The sequence below is a fragment of the Galleria mellonella genome, unplaced genomic scaffold (genome assembly GCF_026898425.1).
Source record: "Galleria mellonella isolate WM207_F2 unplaced genomic scaffold, CSIRO_AGI_GalMel_v1 utg28, whole genome shotgun sequence".
NCBI lineage: Eukaryota > Metazoa > Arthropoda > Insecta > Lepidoptera > Pyralidae > Galleria > Galleria mellonella.
Genome location: NW_026442064.1, coordinates 3344984 through 3364953, shown reverse-complemented (window position 1 = coordinate 3364953; position 19970 = coordinate 3344984). Strand labels below are relative to the sequence as shown.

At 30.3% G+C, this 19970-nt stretch overlaps 1 protein-coding gene and 2 long non-coding RNA genes across 3 annotated transcripts; 1 reads left to right on the top strand and 2 right to left on the bottom strand.

The window, feature by feature from the left end:
- Positions 1-3046: 3046 nt before the first annotated feature.
- Positions 3047-8401, bottom strand: LOC113519335 (uncharacterized protein CG1161-like). Its single transcript, XM_026904396.3, has 5 exons — positions 8242-8401; positions 7134-7252; positions 6599-6713; positions 5554-5679; positions 3047-4658 (listed from the first exon to the last, which is right to left on the bottom strand). Exons 1-5 carry the CDS (start codon positions 8290-8292, stop codon positions 4512-4514), a joined length of 558 nt encoding a protein of 185 aa, XP_026760197.1. The 5' UTR covers positions 8293-8401; the 3' UTR covers positions 3047-4511.
- A 292-nt stretch (positions 8402-8693) lies between these two features.
- Positions 8694-14278, top strand: LOC113520892 (uncharacterized). Its single transcript, XR_003402358.3, has 2 exons — positions 8694-8789; positions 13577-14278. It is a non-coding gene; the product is annotated as an uncharacterized LOC113520892 (long non-coding RNA).
- Positions 13921-15737, bottom strand: LOC128200817 (uncharacterized). The gene is made up of 2 exons (XR_008252894.1): positions 14989-15737; positions 13921-14676 (listed from the first exon to the last, which is right to left on the bottom strand). It is a non-coding gene; the product is annotated as an uncharacterized LOC128200817 (long non-coding RNA).
- Between the last annotated feature and the right edge of the window lie 4233 nt (positions 15738-19970).

The window sequence follows — 19970 nt, the reverse complement described above, 5'->3', positions numbered from 1 at the left end:
TTTTTTATTATTTTACTTTTTTATTATTTTAATTTATGGAAGTTCAATAGACCCTTAGGTTTTGTTTTTTGTTGTAAAGGTACAGGTTTTGTAGTAAGTTTAAGCACTATATGCTACATTGAAGCAATATTAGAATGCCCTTTTGTTTTTGTTTTACTTTTTTATTATTTTAATTTATGGAAGTTCAATAGACTCTTAGGTTTTGTTTTTGTTGTAAAGGTACAGGTTTTGTAGTAAGTTTAAGCACTATATGCTACATTGAAACAATATTAGAATGCCCTTTTTTATTTTTTTACTTTTTTATTATTATAATTTATGGAAGTTCAATAGACCCTTAGGTTTTGTTTTTTGTTGTAAAGGTACAGGTTTTGTAGTAAGTTTAAGCACTGTATGCTACATTAAAACAATATTAGAATGCCCTTTTTTATTTTTTTTACTTTTTTATTATTTTAATTTATGGAAGTTCAATAGACTCTTAGGTTTTGTTTTTTTGTTGTAAAGGTACAGGTTTTGTAGTAAGTTTAAGCACTATATGCTACATTGAAACAATATTAGAATGCCCTTTTGTTATTGTTTTACTTTTTTATTATTTAAGTTTACGGAAGTTCAGTAGATCCTTGTGTTTTGTTTTTGTTGTAAAAGTATATCTTTTGTACTAAGATTAAGCGCTATTATATGCTATAAATGTTTATATATATAGAAAAAAAATGTATAAAGTATTAGTAGTTTTTATGATTATACATAGGGCAAAATAAATTATTAAAAATTTTTTCTAAAGGAATGAAAAATATAGAAATCCCTTTAGTAGCCGCCGGACTTAATAAAAATATTTGATTGCTCTATCTGGATTAGTTTTTATTATTTAATTTTATATAAACTTAAGTTCATTATTAATTTTTATTTCAGTTATAATTATATATTTTAGTTTAAGTTGCTGAAATGTTTCTATAGTTACAAAGTCTCTCTGTGGTAAAAAAATAAAAACAAATATCAAATGTGTGTTTTATTTTATTTAATATTGTTAGTCAAAGTATAACCAAAAATATTGTAATTGTAAATAATATAATGATCTTTAGCAGTCACAAACAGAAAATTTACATTTACATTTAAATATTACATGTTTAAGACATATGCACACCTACCCTTCTATATAGGGGGAAAGTGATTGTTAATTTACCAGCTCCATTACTAGCAATATACCCTATAATGCTTTCGCCTGGAAACCATCGTGGTTAATTCTTGTGGAATTTGTCACGATGGACTAACTGACCTACTTTCATTCTCACCTATCATCCCTCACTGATGCCCCTGTATACGCTATACCGGTGGTATACGGGTGTAGCCATTTCATTATCATCTCACAAAAAAAAAAACCCTTCTAGACAAGTGCATTTCTATCGTCTATTCCATTACAGCCGGTCAGAGTAAACGATAGAAATGCACGTTCAACTTCTGACTGATAACTTAGGTGGTGCAATAATTTAATATAAACTTTGAATTTATGTTCCGTTTCACGATACAATTTCTACGAAATAGCAGTAAATAGCAATTGCAAAAAAAAGCATTACAGTGTCAGAACCTATCAGAACTATTGAATATTTAATGAGAGAAGTTGAATGTATATTGATTACGTATAACCCATACTAATGTTATAAAGAGGAAAGATTTTATAATTTATTTGTAATGGATAAAATTAGAAATAAAATCATCAGCGAGTTGTTGAAGTTAATCCTTTAAATAGATGTTATAACTTTAAATTACATATGGCAACTAAAGTGATTTTGGATAACTGTGGAAAAATAATTTGGCAACAATGATATTGTCTGCCTTCCGTAATTGCTGTGTAAGGGGTTCCTGTAAAAAAAAAAGCTTTTAGTTGATTAATAATTTTGTTAACTGGCATATTTTCATCACTCCAATAGACCCTTAGAAATAACAATGCGCGTATTATTTTAATAAACCAAACCCTTGTACGAGTAACAAAGGCTGTAATTATTTCCAAAAATTCTATCTACTCGAGCGAAGCCCGTGTAGATCGCTAGTTTATTTATATTTTTATAAATTACCTATATAATACACTTGTTCGATTATCTAATAAATTGAGCAAAAAGGGGAAATTATCATGAATTTCAATCCGACCGGCTAGCCGGATGGAGAATGTTATCAGATTGCAATCTCTACTTTAACTAGAGGGAGGCTGTACTATAGTCATTTTCTTGAACATCTCTGTCCCATTCGTGTTTCTACCTTGAAGCAGTTGTGTTTGCATGGCTATATTTCATTTTGCAAGATGAGATATGGCAGCGAATTTACAGGGTACAGAGAAATAACACCTGAGTCCTCAGGAATGGTAACACATGGGGGGTATCATGAGCGAAACAGTATACTCTGTTATGTCCATGGTACTGTTCACGTCTATAGGCGACGGTCACCACTTTCCGTCAGGTGGGCTATCAGTTTGTATGCCATTTTAAGTTGCATAAAAAAAACTTAGCGACGATGTGATCTGAAGTGTTATGCACAAATTCAAATAATGCATATTCAATGTAGCCTTGAAAGAGCCCATGTTGAAATTATTTGGAAACACAAAAACCGGAAAAAAAATCCCTATACTGTTGCTAAATAATTCCCAACTGATGGCTAGGAATTACTTTGCAGCATTTAGATGAAGGTTTACTCTTACGCTCAAAACATACAAGTCTTAAAATAACACATGAGGCTGAAAACGTTCATGTCACAGAATATAACGTCTCAAAATATGCAATGTTTATATCGATAAAGGGAGAAGCAATGTTCGTATAGAAGCAAGTGGTGAGTTCTATGGTTTCTGCCTATCCCAGTGATAAAAAATAACGGTGTTATGTTCTAGTAAAAGGATTCAAAATCTACATAATTATTATAATTTTTAATGTATATTTTTTTTAAAGTATAATTAGAATTTTCATTATTAACATTATTATTTCCATTATTGTCTTATTATAATGTTTTATTTCTGGTTTCTGATGAGTGCATTGGTAAATCTGTAAAACTCATAAAAATATGTACATATTATAAATAAATTATTTATTAAATAAAATAATTTACAACACATATTTTAAACACATTATTCTGTGATTAAGTATTTATTCAGATATTCCATATTATATAATGCAAAAAAAAATTAAAAAAATCTTCATATTTTTGAAATTTAAAAACAATTCAGCAAAAACCACGCCAGCCTAACTTTTTAGGCTTGTGTCAATGTACATTATGAAACTATTTTCTGTGACTTCCTATTTTTGAGATTTTTATATTAAATACAAAAAAAAAATGTATTAATTTGTTTTGTTTGTGCTTCTTTGTGTTTCGAACGTAAATTGAATTTTGATCTTCGTATATCATCTCTTTTAGTTCTGAATTGGATTTGTTGAGTAAATATAATAAAAAACCTTTATATACAAAAAAAATTTACTTACATTTTAACACATATAATAAATACATTGCTAAAACATAATGCTACTTTCTTCTGCTATCAGGTAAACAGTAAAGTTAATCTTTACAAATTTTCAAAATTAATTATAAAATTGAACATGCCATAAATGTGACAAAGCTATATTACATAGAACATAAATACAGATTAAATAAATATAAGAATTAATCAAGTTTTAGACATTTTATACATTATTTTAATTTTATTTATTTATTAAAATACAAATTAGGTAGCAGCTCTACAAATGTTGCCATTAATATTTACATACTAGATTACTAGTTCATTTCTAATCTAAAAATATATAATTATAAACAATGTTATTAAATACTCATGGCTTGGGGTGCCTCTAATTAGCAGATGTTTTAACAATATGGATATAGTATGAGGTTCGATTCTATAGATCCATTCTCTAAATTCAAAATTAAAAAAAAAATTTAGTGAGACACTGGCCATCTAGAATTTAAAATCATTTCGCCACATATCTATAATAATACTTATTAGTCCAAGGATGGGCAAATTGTCCTTCTTAGAATATCACCAAAAGCCTAACTACCAATCCACCTGCCTAGCGTGGCAACTATTGGCAAAACCCACTTTATGGGGGAGGCCTATGTTAAGCAGCAGATAATTCACGGTTGATCACATCAACTGATTAACTGAAATGATGATAATATCTATAATAAATTTGGATCTAGCTGATTCTTAGAGTAATCATCTCGCTGTAATATCAAATAAAAATTTAAAAAATAGAGAATGTTGCTTTATGTTCTAAGCTATTTGTGGTACTTTTAATTGCCTGAGTACTAACTATTTCTGCTGTAAAACAATGAACCGTGCATTGTTTTGATTAATTACAATAGAGAAATAAAGGAAGCGGCCTTGGTTTATAATAAATAAAGATTTCATAATTTACAGAATATCCTTTGCCTTAATAATTGTCAATTTTTAAAATCTACGATATTTGCTTTTTTTTAAAAGGAAAAGGGAATAAAAAATAAGTCTGAAATTGGTATATCAGTTATTCGAATGGTACCAAAGCCAGCTAGTTGAGCATAGTATGCCTGTCGTATATATTGCGGCGTTGCTCTCGCACTTGACGCTTCCACTTGTCTTGTTGATGAGTGACACGGTTCAGCACGTTGCCGCGGGCTCCCATAGGCTGCGATGGTCCTCCCACTGTACTTTCATCCTGCATTCAAATACCATAAAGTACATTCGAGTGCTTGGCATAGCATTGGCATGACTTCCTTGTTAATTAAAGTTCTTTTTGTCCCCATTTTCTCTATTAGGATAATTTGGAGGAGATCTTCACTACCAGAGGGCCTACCATGAAACGTTTTCCGAAATTTCGATGCCGAACGAAACATATATTTGATGTTAAAATTACTTAATACTTACCGTTTAAAAACATCAAAAATATGAAAATATTATTCCTTTGGACTTTTATGGCAGAATTTATGACGAACGAAATGTTAAGCTCCATTTACTGGTTCGATTTAGGTATGAACGAAAACACGAAATTGAGTCCGAAATTTCGGAATTTCATTTCATGGTAGGCCGCCAGGTATCAAACTATTTCAAACAATTATAAAATTTTAAAGAAAGTAAATTTAATACGTTTTTTTGTAAATATTTATATATAAATACAGGCTATTTCTAAAGTTCCTAATTAAACTATCTGCTTTTTGACAGTGAAAAGTATTTATATTAAAAAAATAAAAAAACAAATACAATATAAAGTTGCTGATTTGAATCAACTAGTGTCATGTACTTACTATAAAATCAAACGATTAAAAAGTTAATTAAGAGATGAACACCTAATGTTGCCAATTTTGTATGTGGTCGACCTCCATATGGATCCCCCTGGAAACCATTGTGAACAATTTTTGTTGAATTTGTCACAATGGGCTAACTGACTTACTTCATCCTCATCTATCATCTTTCACTGGTGCCCCGCCGGTGTATACTAATAGCGCGGGTGGAATTACCATTCCATTATTATCCATAAAAAAAAATGCTACCCGAAACAATTCTATCGACAATTTCGTTTGTAAGGTCTAGAGGATAGGCTAGAAATTACTTACATCTTCATTAGTATGTTCCTGGTAAGACGCTTTAGCTCTCTTGTTGATGAGTGGATCCAAACAGATCAGGAAGCCCATGTACACCACCAACAGCATTATCACCCATATCACTATTATCACCACAACCTGAAAGAGAAAATTATAAGTTTTAATCATTCTTAAAATCTTGAAACTAAAAGTTTGAAATCAAGATCACAAGGCCTTAAATAGATGTAAAACATAGATGCTTTACATTCTAGAGGCTGGCATTCTGTCTTAGATTCCTGGCCGTGTATTTTCCGCAGCGGATAGCTAATACATTTTATTGCAAGGTATTTTATATTCTACTATTAGATTATATTATCATAGCAATAATAGTTGAATCTCATACATATAATAATATATTGTGCGTGAACCAAATAATGTTAAGGAATTTATCAATTTGTTGACATTTGTGAATGTAGTACTTATGTGAAATTGTATGATAGTATAATTACAAACAGTACAATTTACTAGCCTTTAATTATTGATAAGTAATTAAAGGCTTATTAAATAAATAAATAATATTCTCCTATTTCCCATGACACAAATAATTTGTTGCTTCTAAGGATCAATTTCACTTTCCATCAGGTGGGCCGTCAGCTTGTTTGCCATTCTAAGTTGTATAAAAAATAAAATCAATGCAGATCAATGGCTCTTGGTGTTTGATTCCTCAAAATGTGTAAGAATTCCACTATGGATAATCCATAACGATTAGGCTTAATGACTGCTACAGAGTAGAATTTTCCTTTACAAATTTTTTATATGACTTGAAACAATAAATAAAGTGACGGTCCTTATGATGCAGTAGTAACTACAGCCAACTCCAAACAACACCAAGCAACACATACTGACGTCCACTCATATGTTGCCTTTCTTGAAAACTAAGTAAATCTTAGTCACTTCTTGTCATAGTTCATCTTGCTGCTATGCTTGATAATTTTCAAGGACAAGTAAAATTTCAAATAGAAACAGAAGCACCCATGCAAACAAGTGTTGAGCAAAGACTCCTAATGTGTTATGTTACCTTGATGATAGTAGTATTTCTGTTTTCATATTTACACTCGCATCTTGGACAGAACTCCTGCTCTCGTCCCTTGATGTCGGCTCCAACGCGCGGCAAAATCACACCATCGCAGTTGCTACAACACATTCACACCAAAAAATTTATAGGAATTTTTTGGTAGAGCAATTTTTTTTTAATGGATGATAATGAAATTATAACCCCGCCTGTGCTAATGATATACACTGACAGGGCACCAGTAAGGGATGATAGGTGAGATTTAAAAAGCAGGTCAGTTAGCCCATTATGATGAATGTATCTGGAATTTAGCATGATGGTTTCTAGGGGGATCACGTAGAGGTTGACTTGCATTATTAACAATTTCCTCCCCCCCTGGTAGTATGATTTGGGAATATAAGAGGATGTAAGTAAAATAAATGCAGTTGTATATACAGGAATATTTTGATTTAATGTATGAATTACAGTATCGATAGTGAGACAATTAGTGGCACCAGTTTTTAAAAAACACCTATAATATAAGTTCTAGTTATAATATTACCATTTATTTGGTGGTACATTGGCAATGTACAGTCTTCGGTCGGAGCCCGCTGTGTTGTTGAGGACCGCAGCGGGACTTGGGCACACACACTTGCATCTTTTGTCTTCATAGGACTGGCCCTTTATAAAAGAAATAATATAATTAAAAGAGCATCTCAATAAAAATATAATTATTCAATTGATTGTATGATGTTATTTGTTAACAGAAATTTAAAAGAGTAACTGTTGAGTTTCTCACATGCTCTTCTCAACAGATAACAACATTCCGAACCCTGCAGTAGATTTAAAAAAAATACATGAAGTGCTTGTAAACAAGTCTATTTCAATAAAGATGATTTGAATTTGAATGGTTGTTGAATGAAAATTTTTTTTTCACAATAAATAAATTTTATTTAATTTACAAGTTAAAGTGCAAATAATGAATTATATCTAAAATCTTATAAAAGAATCACAAATTTAATATGAAAATTATTGACATATTCAGTTAACATTACTAGTTTGCAACAACATTGATGTAATAAAAAAATGTTGATAAATATAACTAGATACTAAATCTCAAAATCAGTTATTATTTGTTTTGCTCATTTCAGCATTGTTTACCAATAGTATATCCGACTAGCACATAAAAGTGGAGTTATTGCGACATCGAAAAATCATCTAAATTTTTCTAAGCACTTGGCTCATAGTACCTCTAAGAGTATGCTCTAATTGGTTCCCTAGCTAGCTTTTAATGGTAACTTATGAGTGTCTTGTAACCCATTGTTTATTAAAATAGCATACAGTATGAAGACAGAAAAAATATTTTCACACAATACAACGTATTTGAGACAATCTATTGTGTTCTGTCCCCTAAATAAAACGTTTGAAGAATTGTTTGATTTACCTATTGTTCTAGAAATTAGTTACAGTGGGACTGTGAGACAAATTAGTGACCTACGATTATATTAAACCTACGTGTTAAATTTTATTATGAATTTGGATAATATAGATTAAACCTAAAAAGTGGGAGGAAATGTATATTAGTAAGAGCCTACATCATCAATCTTGTGAAAAAATGATGTATTTTACAAATTGAACTTTGACGAAATTATGTTCAATATTATACTTACTGTTACAATTATTACCCCTGACAAAAATATTAAAATATATTTCAAATACATTGTGTATGTATGGGGAAATCTACAATATCAATATTGTAAAACACTAATAATTCCCAATTTTCTAAAAAAATATAATAACAATGACAATAGTCAGAGTCCACAGAAGACACAAAAATCAGACCACAGATTATAGAGACTAAGAGGTCGATTCCGAGATACATTACACTAAATCTCTCTAAAATTAAAATTTAATATTACAACATAATCTTTAGTGTAATAATCAATATAAATTAAATTTCTAATATATTAATTCAATATAAATTTAATTCAAAATAATCCATAAAATAATTATTTCTCGAAATTATTAAATTAAAATATTAAGTTTAAGTGTAGACATTATCTTTTCAGAATCGGCGCCAATATCTCTCTGACATTTTTTTTAATATAACACAGTCAGTGATGTTTCAGACGTCATTTTACGCGTATAGATGACAGTCACAGACACTATAACTCGAACGTTGTAGCCTGGTGTGAGTGACAGATTACCGAAATTATAAGTTATTCCCTAATACTTAATTTTATGACTAAAATAAATATTTGATTATTAGAAAGTGTTATTTATGATTATTAAATTCAACTGCAAAGATATCACACAATACTGCTCTTTTATATAGGAAATTCTGGAAAAATATTAAAGGCGTATTACACAGGCGTATTATGCCGATAACGACATATTTCATTAACGGGTATCGCTCACTTAGTGATGTGCTATACAGACCGATCACCACGCTGACATACTGTTAAACATTGTTCTTGAAATGTATGGAATATACAACACATTAATGTAAAAAATGATAGCTTTTTATTGTTGAACCATGTTCTATTAACTATACTTACTACATCATAAAAATATACTAAAATTGATTTTACCCTTAGGGTTTTTATACAAAAAACGATTTTAACTCGCGCTTACTCTACTGAATAATCTGACTAAATAAAACTACGCATAAGTCAATATTGTTCTTGTGGGAGAGCTTTTATAATAAAATGATATTAATTCGATATATATGAATTTCTTTGTAATATGATTAATACATTTTTAACTGCACTACAATTTAGATGATAATAGTAATCGAACAAATCCATTAACGATTATACGTTATCATTATCCCTCTTGTAGTCTATCAAAATTATCATCTTAAATTTGACAAAGTTTAGTTTCTCATGTCTAGTCTGCTTCATTTTTGTCTGTGAATCTTGGCATTTACGTAGGTTGACATATTATGACAGATTTGACATTTGTAATGTTTAGTATACTTATGATCAATTTGTCACATTTAAATGATCTCAACAGTTTTTAAAATAAAATTGAACAATCCATAAAAAATATAGATTTTAATAAAAAAAAAAAAAAAATCCAGTGAATGCGGTACAGCGTTTACCAATTTCTGAATCTCGTCGATCTGTCCAAACTATATTTCCTGCATTTAAATATTACATGCTCTAGATCTTCGTTTTTATCTTATTGCGAGCATTTTGAGTTCTGGACCATTTTCAGTCTACAGGTGGGTAAGAATTTTGTTATGATCAAATCTCATGTGATTAATTGTAGTAATGAATTCTCTATTAGCAGCATCTTTATTGTTGCGGTACCAAGGTTGGGTAGGCAGGCTTCTTTGGATCATTTTCCTCTTTCTTTCCTAACATTTATGTAATTGTGGCGTCTATAAATAAATATTGTATATATTCCTCTCAAAGCCACTTGTCAACATCATCACTTCTTTTTCCATCAAGTATGTTAATTGTACATAGATTTCACCTCTTTCTTTCTGACTGGCCACACAGACATACAAGAAAACATCGCTGTTATCAGTGAGGTTTTCTTCTTAGATTCACTTTTGCTGTCACCCTTTCTATCTTAATCACTTGTCTCTCACACTCCTATTTTCTGTTTTTCTATATTATTTTCTATATATTTTCATTGTAAAACTACCTTTTATATATATTATATGTAAATAGATAAATGTTCTACTTATTTACTCCAAACAACTACATAATGACTATTTTACATCAATTTCAGGGCTTGTTAGAGAGAAGCATAGAGGTTGGGACTATGGGACTTTCAATACGGCAAAGTCATCTTCATCATGGGCACTTAGCTTGATGAGCTTGAAGCCACTAGGCTTGATCAACTATTTTATTGCCAGATATTTCTCTGTGTTCAGGTACCCATATTAATGTTACATATTTACCAGAAGTCATAAATTTTCTGTTTAATGTTGAACAGTGTATGATTTAAACTATATTTGAGACATACCTTTCTCAATGCTTTTATTAAACATTTTGTAAGTCTATGAATTTTAATAAAAATAAAACAATATATGTTACTTATATTTTATATTCTGTATCTGTAAGTATATATTCTGTATGAGTAGTTGTATGTTCTCACTGTTTTGTTACTATCCACAAACAACACATCTGCTCATAGTCTTTGACTGATGGCAAGTAAACCTAGTAGAAAAATAAACTTCTGATTATGTTCTTACAGAACATAGATAGTAGATAGTGTATGTGGATCAAAGCTCCAATGTACTCTAACCAATGCTTTGAATATATTAGGAAGCTTTTTAATGCAGATTTTATGATGTTCTTGATGTGTTTATTGGAGGTTAGATTTTGATCCAAACATATTTAGAATTTACTGGGTATAGAGGAATAACACCTGAGTCCTCAGGAATGACAATGCATGCAAGGTATCATGGGCGTAACAGTATACTCTGTGATGTCCATGGTACTGCTCATGTCTATAGGCGACGGTTACCACTTTTCATCAGGTGAACCGTCAGCTTGTTTGCCATTCAAAGTTGTACAAAAAAAATTTTTGTTCATGTCACTGTGGTAAAAGCTTATTATTATACAGAATGGGTTGAAGATGAAAAAAGAATTGTATTGTTTTTTGGAGAAAATTAATACTCCAATTTTACTGGGATTTATTACTAATATTATAGTAATTATAAATTTCATCTAGTACCACATTTAAATTATTTATTGCAATGTTTATATTATTATTTACACTATTTACAAGTCAGTCATCTACAAATTGCAAAAATGTTATATCATTGCTATGAGCTAAATATTTTTTAATTTTACATGTGTACAAATTATATAATAGAGGAGAAATGATAGCTCCTTACATAGTCCCTTTATAAACATACCTTGGTCCATGCGAAATGTTATTGTACTTGACATACTCAGTTTGTTCATAAATAATTAAATAACCATTTACAGACTTCCCCTGGTATGCTGATATGGCCAAGATGAGGGAACCAAAATTGAAGTGTTAACATTATCAAAGGCACCCTGTATATCTAAGAATGTACAGACTGTAAAAGAATAGCTCTGAAAGGAGTTTTCAATGTCAAAAATGAGGGAAGTAAAACTATCAACAGTACTGCAGTTTTCATGGAAACCAAATTGTTGAGGAGGTAAGCAATTATTGTTTTGTACATAATAATCTAACCTAGTTTTTAGCATATGTTGAAATATGAGGGCTATTAATATGAACAATATAAGTGAGAACTAACTAAATGTATTGTTTCAGTTTCATCAGATTCTTATCTGATAGTGCAGTGGTACTAAAAGCACTATGAAACAACAAGACAAGTAACAAATTAATAATTGAATGCCACTGGACACTGGATAACTTCCAGAAATATCAGTTTTATCAATAATCAGATTATCCAGATTGTTCAGTGGATAAAGGGGCACAATCGATCTTATTGTAACGATGCTGCAGGCGAACTAGCTAGAAGAGGTTCTGGAACGAAAGGCAGGTCTTTATCTACTTCTTTTTCTTCCAATTTCACAGTTTCAAATATGAATACAGGCTACTGATTGCAGATTATTAAAATTGGCCATGCCAACATTTAATCAAGACTATGAAAACCTTTAATTATGTCTAAATAGAAAAAAAAACCTTAAAACTGATAGGGACAAAAATGGGCCATTGCCCATTAAACAAACATTATACACAATAGGAGCCACAGACAGCCCTCTTTATTGGGGCTGTTTTGACACAGAAGAAACAGCTGGAATGTGATTAGATTAGAGGTTCTCAGAACAGTGAGGACGCTCTGTGAAGCCTGGGAAGATTCTAGCAAGCTTTTGTGGTTCTGGGCGATACAGGGCTGGCTGTACTAGCCACGACTTATGCACAACGGCCAAAATGAGAGGCTAAGCGCGGAAAAGAGAGTCCAATTTACATTACATTAACATATGTTCAAGAAATTTGCCAATACATAATGATAGAGAGATAGGTCTATAGAAATTGTAGTCAGGGGATGGCTTATCTGGGTTCAATAATGGAATAATCTTGTAACAAATTATAAATATAAAATACATTTTTTGCATTTATATGTAAATTTCGATTTACCTTTACCTTGCATGGCATCTCATCAAATTCAGGTGTGGTGTCTTTTCCAGATTTTAGTTCTATTTCAAACTCATTTAATGAGAATGCTTGAAATAAATTTTGACAATGTGTTCCTAATTTTTTTAAATATATATTTTATTAATTAATGACGCATCATTTACTGCTTTTTCAGGAGGGGACAATGGAGGGAGCATATTTGTCAAGGAAAGATGGAATGCGTTCATAATTTTTTAGGACAATGAAGAGCAGGTATGTATTTAAACTTTTTTTATATTATGTAGTTCCAAATAATACTAACAGGCGTACATCTGTTAAATAACTCACATAATTTTCTCCAACTAATTATCTTTTTTTATTCTTAAAATTTTCTACTTGGAATCATCAAATTGTTTGTAATTAATGTAATTATTAAATGTGGAATTTTTCCTGCAATAATTTAATGCTTTTTTGCTATTTTTAAGTATTTCTTTAAACGCATCATCCCACCAAGGTACTGGTTTTTTAGTTATGCACTGAGATGTTTTAATAAACTAAAAATTTTAGGTATACAATAGTTTTATTGTAGGTATACAAGTATAAAATTTACAAAAATAGGCTATTTATAAAATTAGCTACAATAGTTAATATATGGATGTGTATTTATATATATATATATATATATATATATATATATATATATATATATATATATATATATATATATATATATATATATATATATATATATATATATATATATATATATAACAATAGTTTACAGTATTGTATTAGGTTAAAATACCTGTCAAATAGTGATAAGTGTAGATATAAATAAATAAAAAAAAAATATTTTTTCTAGTATCTCCATGAATAATTCATAACTACATAATGAATTATTATGATATAATCTAATATGAGTAAATGCCTTTTCAGGTTGAAAATAAAGCTTGGACCAGTCAGCTTTAGAATAAATATAGTCAGATGACCTACTTCATATTTTTCTATGAGAAATGTGGATGTCAGTAATGGATCGTCATGGATTTTCCACTCACATATGGGTGCTGCTGATGGACTTATCACAGTAATGTCTAATGCCGAAGGATGGTGGGAAGCATTACTTGGTGGTTGGAGAACCTGAATTCATACTCAAATTCAAATAAATTATAAATTTCAGTGCCTCTACTGTCAGTACTGTTGCAGTCAAATGCTACATAACAAGCATTTAAATCACTTGTTAACATTATTGAAGTAGGTTGATCCACTTTTTGTAGGAGGGCAATATGTGCATAATATAAATCAATTGCCTAATTGTGTTTTAAGTACAATAGCTAGAGATTACATAAAATCATAGGTGGGTGTAGAAATAGTAGAACAATTAAAATAGTTCTTAATTAATATACCTACACCTTACAGACCATCTACTGTACCAGTTTAACCTATAAAATTATAACCAGGCACGTTAAACTTGGAACTCTCTCTCTCTCAACATTGTTTCATTCGCAAGCAAACATCAATAACATTTTAATGGATGAATATAATTAGTAAAGATTTATTATATTTTGTGTACAATAAAGAATAAATAAAGAAATAATTTGTATAATGTACTGAGAAATTCTAATAAATGACTTATTCATTTTTATGACTTTTTATTAAAGTGTCTTTAATAACTTTAGAAGTCAGAGCCCTACTATCATTTTCTAAGGAAACCACAACTTCAATTAGTCCATTTACAATTTAATCGCATTTATGATTCTATCAATGAGTTCTTTATTATTTTTCATGATGTTATTTGAATCTACAGTTTACAAGTTTTATTTTTAAGGTTTGTGTATATTTTGCTTTGTTTTCTTCATCCATTTTCAATTTTTTCATGGGGCAATCTCTTGAGATACCGAGACGCTGACCTCCACAGTTAATACATTGACAGTTTTTGCTTTACCATCTGAATACAAGTGATTCTCTACACATATTGAGCATTTCTGTGTAGATATACAAGATTTAGTTTCATGATTGAATTGAAAATATTTGTAGCACTGTAAAAAAGGGGTCACATATTTATGTACTTTATATCTAAATATATCTAGACAGACATAGTCTGGTAGATTTCAAGGCAAAAACATTAATCTAACAGAACAAACAGAAGGATGGGATATGGTGTGATTTACTGGGTACAGAAGAATAACACCCGAGTCCTCAGGAATGGCAACGCATGGGGGTATCATGGGCGAAACAGTATACTCTGTTATGTCCATGGTACTGTTCATGTCTATAGGCGACGGTTACCACTTTCCATGCCATTCTGTTGTATAAAAAAGAAAACAAAATAGTTTAACATTACCGTCTACCTTTTTTTAATTATCTCATATATAGATTTTTTTTTTAATATATTTCCTTTACTTATACCAGTGGGTACAAATCATAGCATGTCAATGGCTTCTATAGCTGTTGCAGGGATGTATGCATTATATCAGTGCCGATTGATTTAGTTTGTAAAAATGTCACACCGACTTTGGTTGCAATGATATGTTTGATAATGATATTAGTCACACCCTTGACTTCATTTTTGAATAAATTGGCCAATACTAGAGGTTTTAGATTTCCAATTTTTCTCCAGTGGAACTTGTAATAAATGCTGTGTATTCACCACTCTAATTGAATTTTCTGGAAAGATCCTGTAATAGCCCGGTTTTATTAATGATTTGTAATAATCCTTCGAAGAGGTTTCTTGTCTCTTTGTAACTCTCCGCCCGAAAGCTGGACGCTGCCATCCCCTTCAAGTATGGTAATTAGATATGTAAGATACTATGTACAATTTATTAACTGACTAAAATAATAAGAAATAATCTATTAACAGCAGTGTTCGCCGATTACCTATTAAAAAATATTCACCTATTAAAAAAAAAACAGAGTTTCGTTTAAAACATCTACGCTTAATTGCGGTTGCTAAGTCTCCTGCTAAGCGTGGCAATTACTAGCATAACATTACAATATAGGGAGGTCTATGTTTAGCTTTGGTTATTTAACGGCTGTATGGTACGGTACGATATACAACTAATTAAAGATCTTTTTGAAAACTTTTCTTTTTTTTTTTTAATTTATTCATGACCATGGATACAAGTCCTTCAGTCGCAGACATAAATGATATTTACAAAAAAAGGAATGTAGAACAAATTACTATATAAACGCAATTAACAATATTGATAACATAAAAAATTCTTAAACTTTATCTACAGTATTAGTAATGAAGTTAAAAACAGACGTAAAATAAGCTTCGTTGGATAATAAATCTTGAACGCGGCGGGGAACGCATTGTGAATGTTCCTTCGCAATGTCACTAATATCACTAACAAGTATCAGCCGTTGAATGTTGAAATTTTGACAGTCAAATATAATGTGTTTTATGTCTGCATTGTCTTGAAAACAGTATTTACACTTATTGTCACTAATAATATTGAGTCTGTTGAGGTGAACTGGAACTAAGCAATGCCCGAAACGAAGACGATTGATGATCGTAATAAACTTCCTGCCGCAGTATTTAAATTTGCTATACCAAGGTTTAATTGGTAAGTCTCTCTGTAACTCCGCATACCATTTACCTTTAGTTTCAGTTGTTATATCCCAATGGTCTTTCCATATTTTTGCTAAATTACTTTTAAGTAGTCGGTAATAATCTGTGAACGGAACTTTCAACATTTCCGAGTGATCCTCATCGTGTTCTCGACTAGCTGCTCGATCCACAATTTCATTCCCTAGTATGCCACTGTGCGAGGGTACCCACACAAATTCTATGTTTTTACTCTGACTCAATGTTCGCAACAGATCTTTAATTTCATAAAGTAAATAATTTTGCTTATATGAGTAATTACAATTACATAAAGATTCCAATACACTCTTGGAATCAGAAACTATTAATATATTTACATTATTTACAAAGTTATTTACAAATATTAAAGCACTTAGAATAGCATAACTTTCAGCTGTAAAGATACTACAATTTTCTTCCAATTTAATACATTTTGTGAGTTTGTTTTATGGATCATAATATGCTGCCCTAACACTGTTTGCACTTTTAGAACCATCAGTATAGATTACATAGAAATGTGATTTCTTATTCAAAAATTCAAGAAAATCAAATTTGTTATGTACTAAGTCTATATAACATTTAATATCTAGATAGTTAAGCAATGAATTGTAAGGACATTTGTACATTGGCCATTTAGCATTTACATAAATATGATTTGCTGTATTTTTAACATTTAACATTATGATTGGAATTTCAGGCAAGGGGTTAGAAACAATGCTGGAAGCTGAGATATTGGAGGATACAACAGAAGAAAATTCTACTGGATATATAATATTATTAAGGACCATATTTTTATTGAAAGACAATTCCTTCAAACAGAAACGTTGAGCCAAATGTAAACGTCGGAGGGATAATGGAGGTATGCAATTTTCAATCTCCATAGAATTAATAGGAGTGGAGCGCATGGCTCCACAAATTATTCTTAAACTCATATTCTGTATCACATCGAGTCTCCTCAACAATGTGGTGCTAGCATTCATATAAGCCAAACTACTATAATCAAAATGACTCCTAACAATACTTTTATATAGCAAATTTAGAGTTTTAGGGTCAGAACCCCAAAAAGTTCCAGCCAGACATCTCAAAACATTTACACTTTTCATTGCATTTTGGGAGATATAGTTAATGTGTTTATCAAATTTTAATTTGTCATCTAATACTACACCTAAAAATTTATGATGATTAACAATTGGGATTACTTTATTGTTATATAAAACTTTCACTCTGGATAATAAAGATGGATCTCTCTCTCTACTAAATACCAAAACTGAGCTTTTCTCTGAACTGATTTCTAATTTTAAAAAATTGCTATAGTAATTATGAAGCTGAAATAATGCAGAATTAATGTTGTTAATGGCCATATTTAAATTTTGATCTTCACTATATAAAAGCAGGTCATCAGCAAACTGAAGAATATTAACTTTTGAATTATCCACATAGTTGAGGATCTCCGATGTGTACAAACTATACAATAAAGGAGACAATGTGGCCCCTTGCATAGTCCCTTTGTTAACATTTTTTGGTCCATGTAAAATGTTATTATATTTAACAAAAACAGTTCTATTATTTAAAAAACTAAAAAGCCACTTTAATGTTTTACTTGGCAAACCCAAGTTATGCAACACATGAATTAAACATTCTATATTCACATTGTCAAAAGCACCTTTAACATCTAAGAATACACATACTACATTAGAGTGACTTAATTTTGCTTTTTTTAACACAGATATTAATGATACAAAGCTTTCAGAACAACTTCTGCCCTTTCTGAATCCAAACTGTATATTTGGCAACTTATCTTGTGATTCAGCATAGTAGTCCAAACGAAATTTTAACATGTTTTCAAAGAGTTTACCTAAACATGAAGATAAGGAGATAGGTCTATATGATGATGCACAATTTACAGGTTTATTGGGTTTTAGAATAGGGATAACACACTGGGTTTTCCAAGATTCTGGTATAATTGAATATTCCCAAAGTTTATTATATATATCTAATAATATTTTCTTTGCATTAGGATGTAATTGTTTAATTAAAAAATATGTTATACCATCCAACCCTGGAGCTGTATCTTTCCGACTTTTTAGTGAAATGTGGAACTCATGTAATGTAAAGGGTTTATTAATAAATGAGTTACTAGCATTTTCTTCAGACAGATTCAAAATATCTGTTATATCATTTTGTAAATGTGATGATGCTGCCAATGAGTCTAAAAACTCTGGTATCCATTCATCATTTGGGTTTCTATTTGAAGTATTATCTAATCTTTTAAACCTTTTGATGTAACTCCATATTCTAGAAATAGGTGTTGTTCTATTGAAACTGGTGCACAACTGATGCCATGACTCTGTGCGTTGTTCCCTTAGAATTCTTTTCTTTTTAGCATCAACTTTTTTGTAATTTATGAAATTAGAAATTGATGGAGAATTTCTGTACTGTCTCAGGGCTTCTTTAGACTTTTGAACAGCATCATCACAAATGTCATTCCACCAAGGAGCTGGTTTTCTCAAAAATTGGAAAGATTGTTTTAACTTTTGTTTAGGAACTGTCTTATCTCTTATATTATATAAAATATATACAAAATCATTATATAACTGTAAAGGTTCAGTACTGTTATAAATGTCTAAGTGAGAAAAACTAATTTCAGATAAACTGTAATATTTAGACCAATCTGCTTTATTATATAAATATTTGTCTTCCACAGGTCTAACTTCATATATTGATGGCTTCACATTTACACGTACCTGAGTCGGATAATGATAACTGCCCATCGGGTCATCATGGACTTTCCACTCACAAAGAGGAGACATTGAAGGACTAACTAAAGCTAAATCTATTGCTGATGCTTGCCTGTTTGAGACTGGAACAGTAGTCGGACTACCATCGTTCAACACATATAAATTGAATTCATCTATAAGACTGAACATAATATTACCTCTACTATTGTTTGTGTTACAACCAAACAAAATATGATGTGCGTTGAAATCACCCATAATGAGACATGGTTTAGGAGTATCCAGAAGTACTTTTTTAATTTTATTGGTGTGAAACTTTCCACTAGGGGGACAATATACACACAGAATATGTAATTTACCGATAGATGTTTCTATTGAGATGCATAAAGTTTGAACAGCTTCAAAGAAAGTAGTATTAATAATATTATATTTAAAATTTTTCTTAATTAATATACCAATTCCGTTGTGTGGATTTGTAGAATTTTTGAAAATAAAATTATATGATGCAAACCTAGGAATTTTACTATTACTTTTAAACCATGTCTCATTAAGTAAGCATATATCAATATTTTGTTCAGTAAGATATTTTTGTAACAGAACTTTTTTACTCTGTAAGCTTTGTATGTTAAATTGTGCTATGTTTATATATGTATCCATAAAACTAAGTTAAATTAGACAATAATATTTCTTTAATTTTCTTATGAGTTATTGACATTTTCTCATTGTTGTTCCCAAGAGCAACAAGAGATTTAACGAGAGCATTAATTATAATATCATTATTTACAATTTCATCTTTATTTAATTCGGATTTATTTACATTTGAATTTAACTGAGAGCTATATACATTACTGGATTTTTCCAGATTTGGAAAATTTTTTGACTCTGAAACATTTGAAGGTATACTCACAACAGTGGCATAACTAAGATTGAGATACTTGTTCCTCTTCTCTTCCATTTTCTTCCTTTTAATGGGACAATTCCTAGAAATAGCTAGATGATTGCCACCACA

Coding starts and splice junctions, on each gene's coding strand:
- LOC113519335 (XM_026904396.3), bottom strand. CDS start 8,292: ATGTATTTGAAATATATTTTAATATTTTTGTCAGGGGTAATAATTGTA. Junction 6,714..7,133: donor AATGTACCACCAAATAAATG/GTAATATTATAA, acceptor AATGTGTTGTAG/CAACTGCGATGGTGTGATTT. Junction 5,680..6,598: donor GAAATACTACTATCATCAAG/GTAACATAACAC, acceptor TTTCTCTTTCAG/GTTGTGGTGATAATAGTGAT.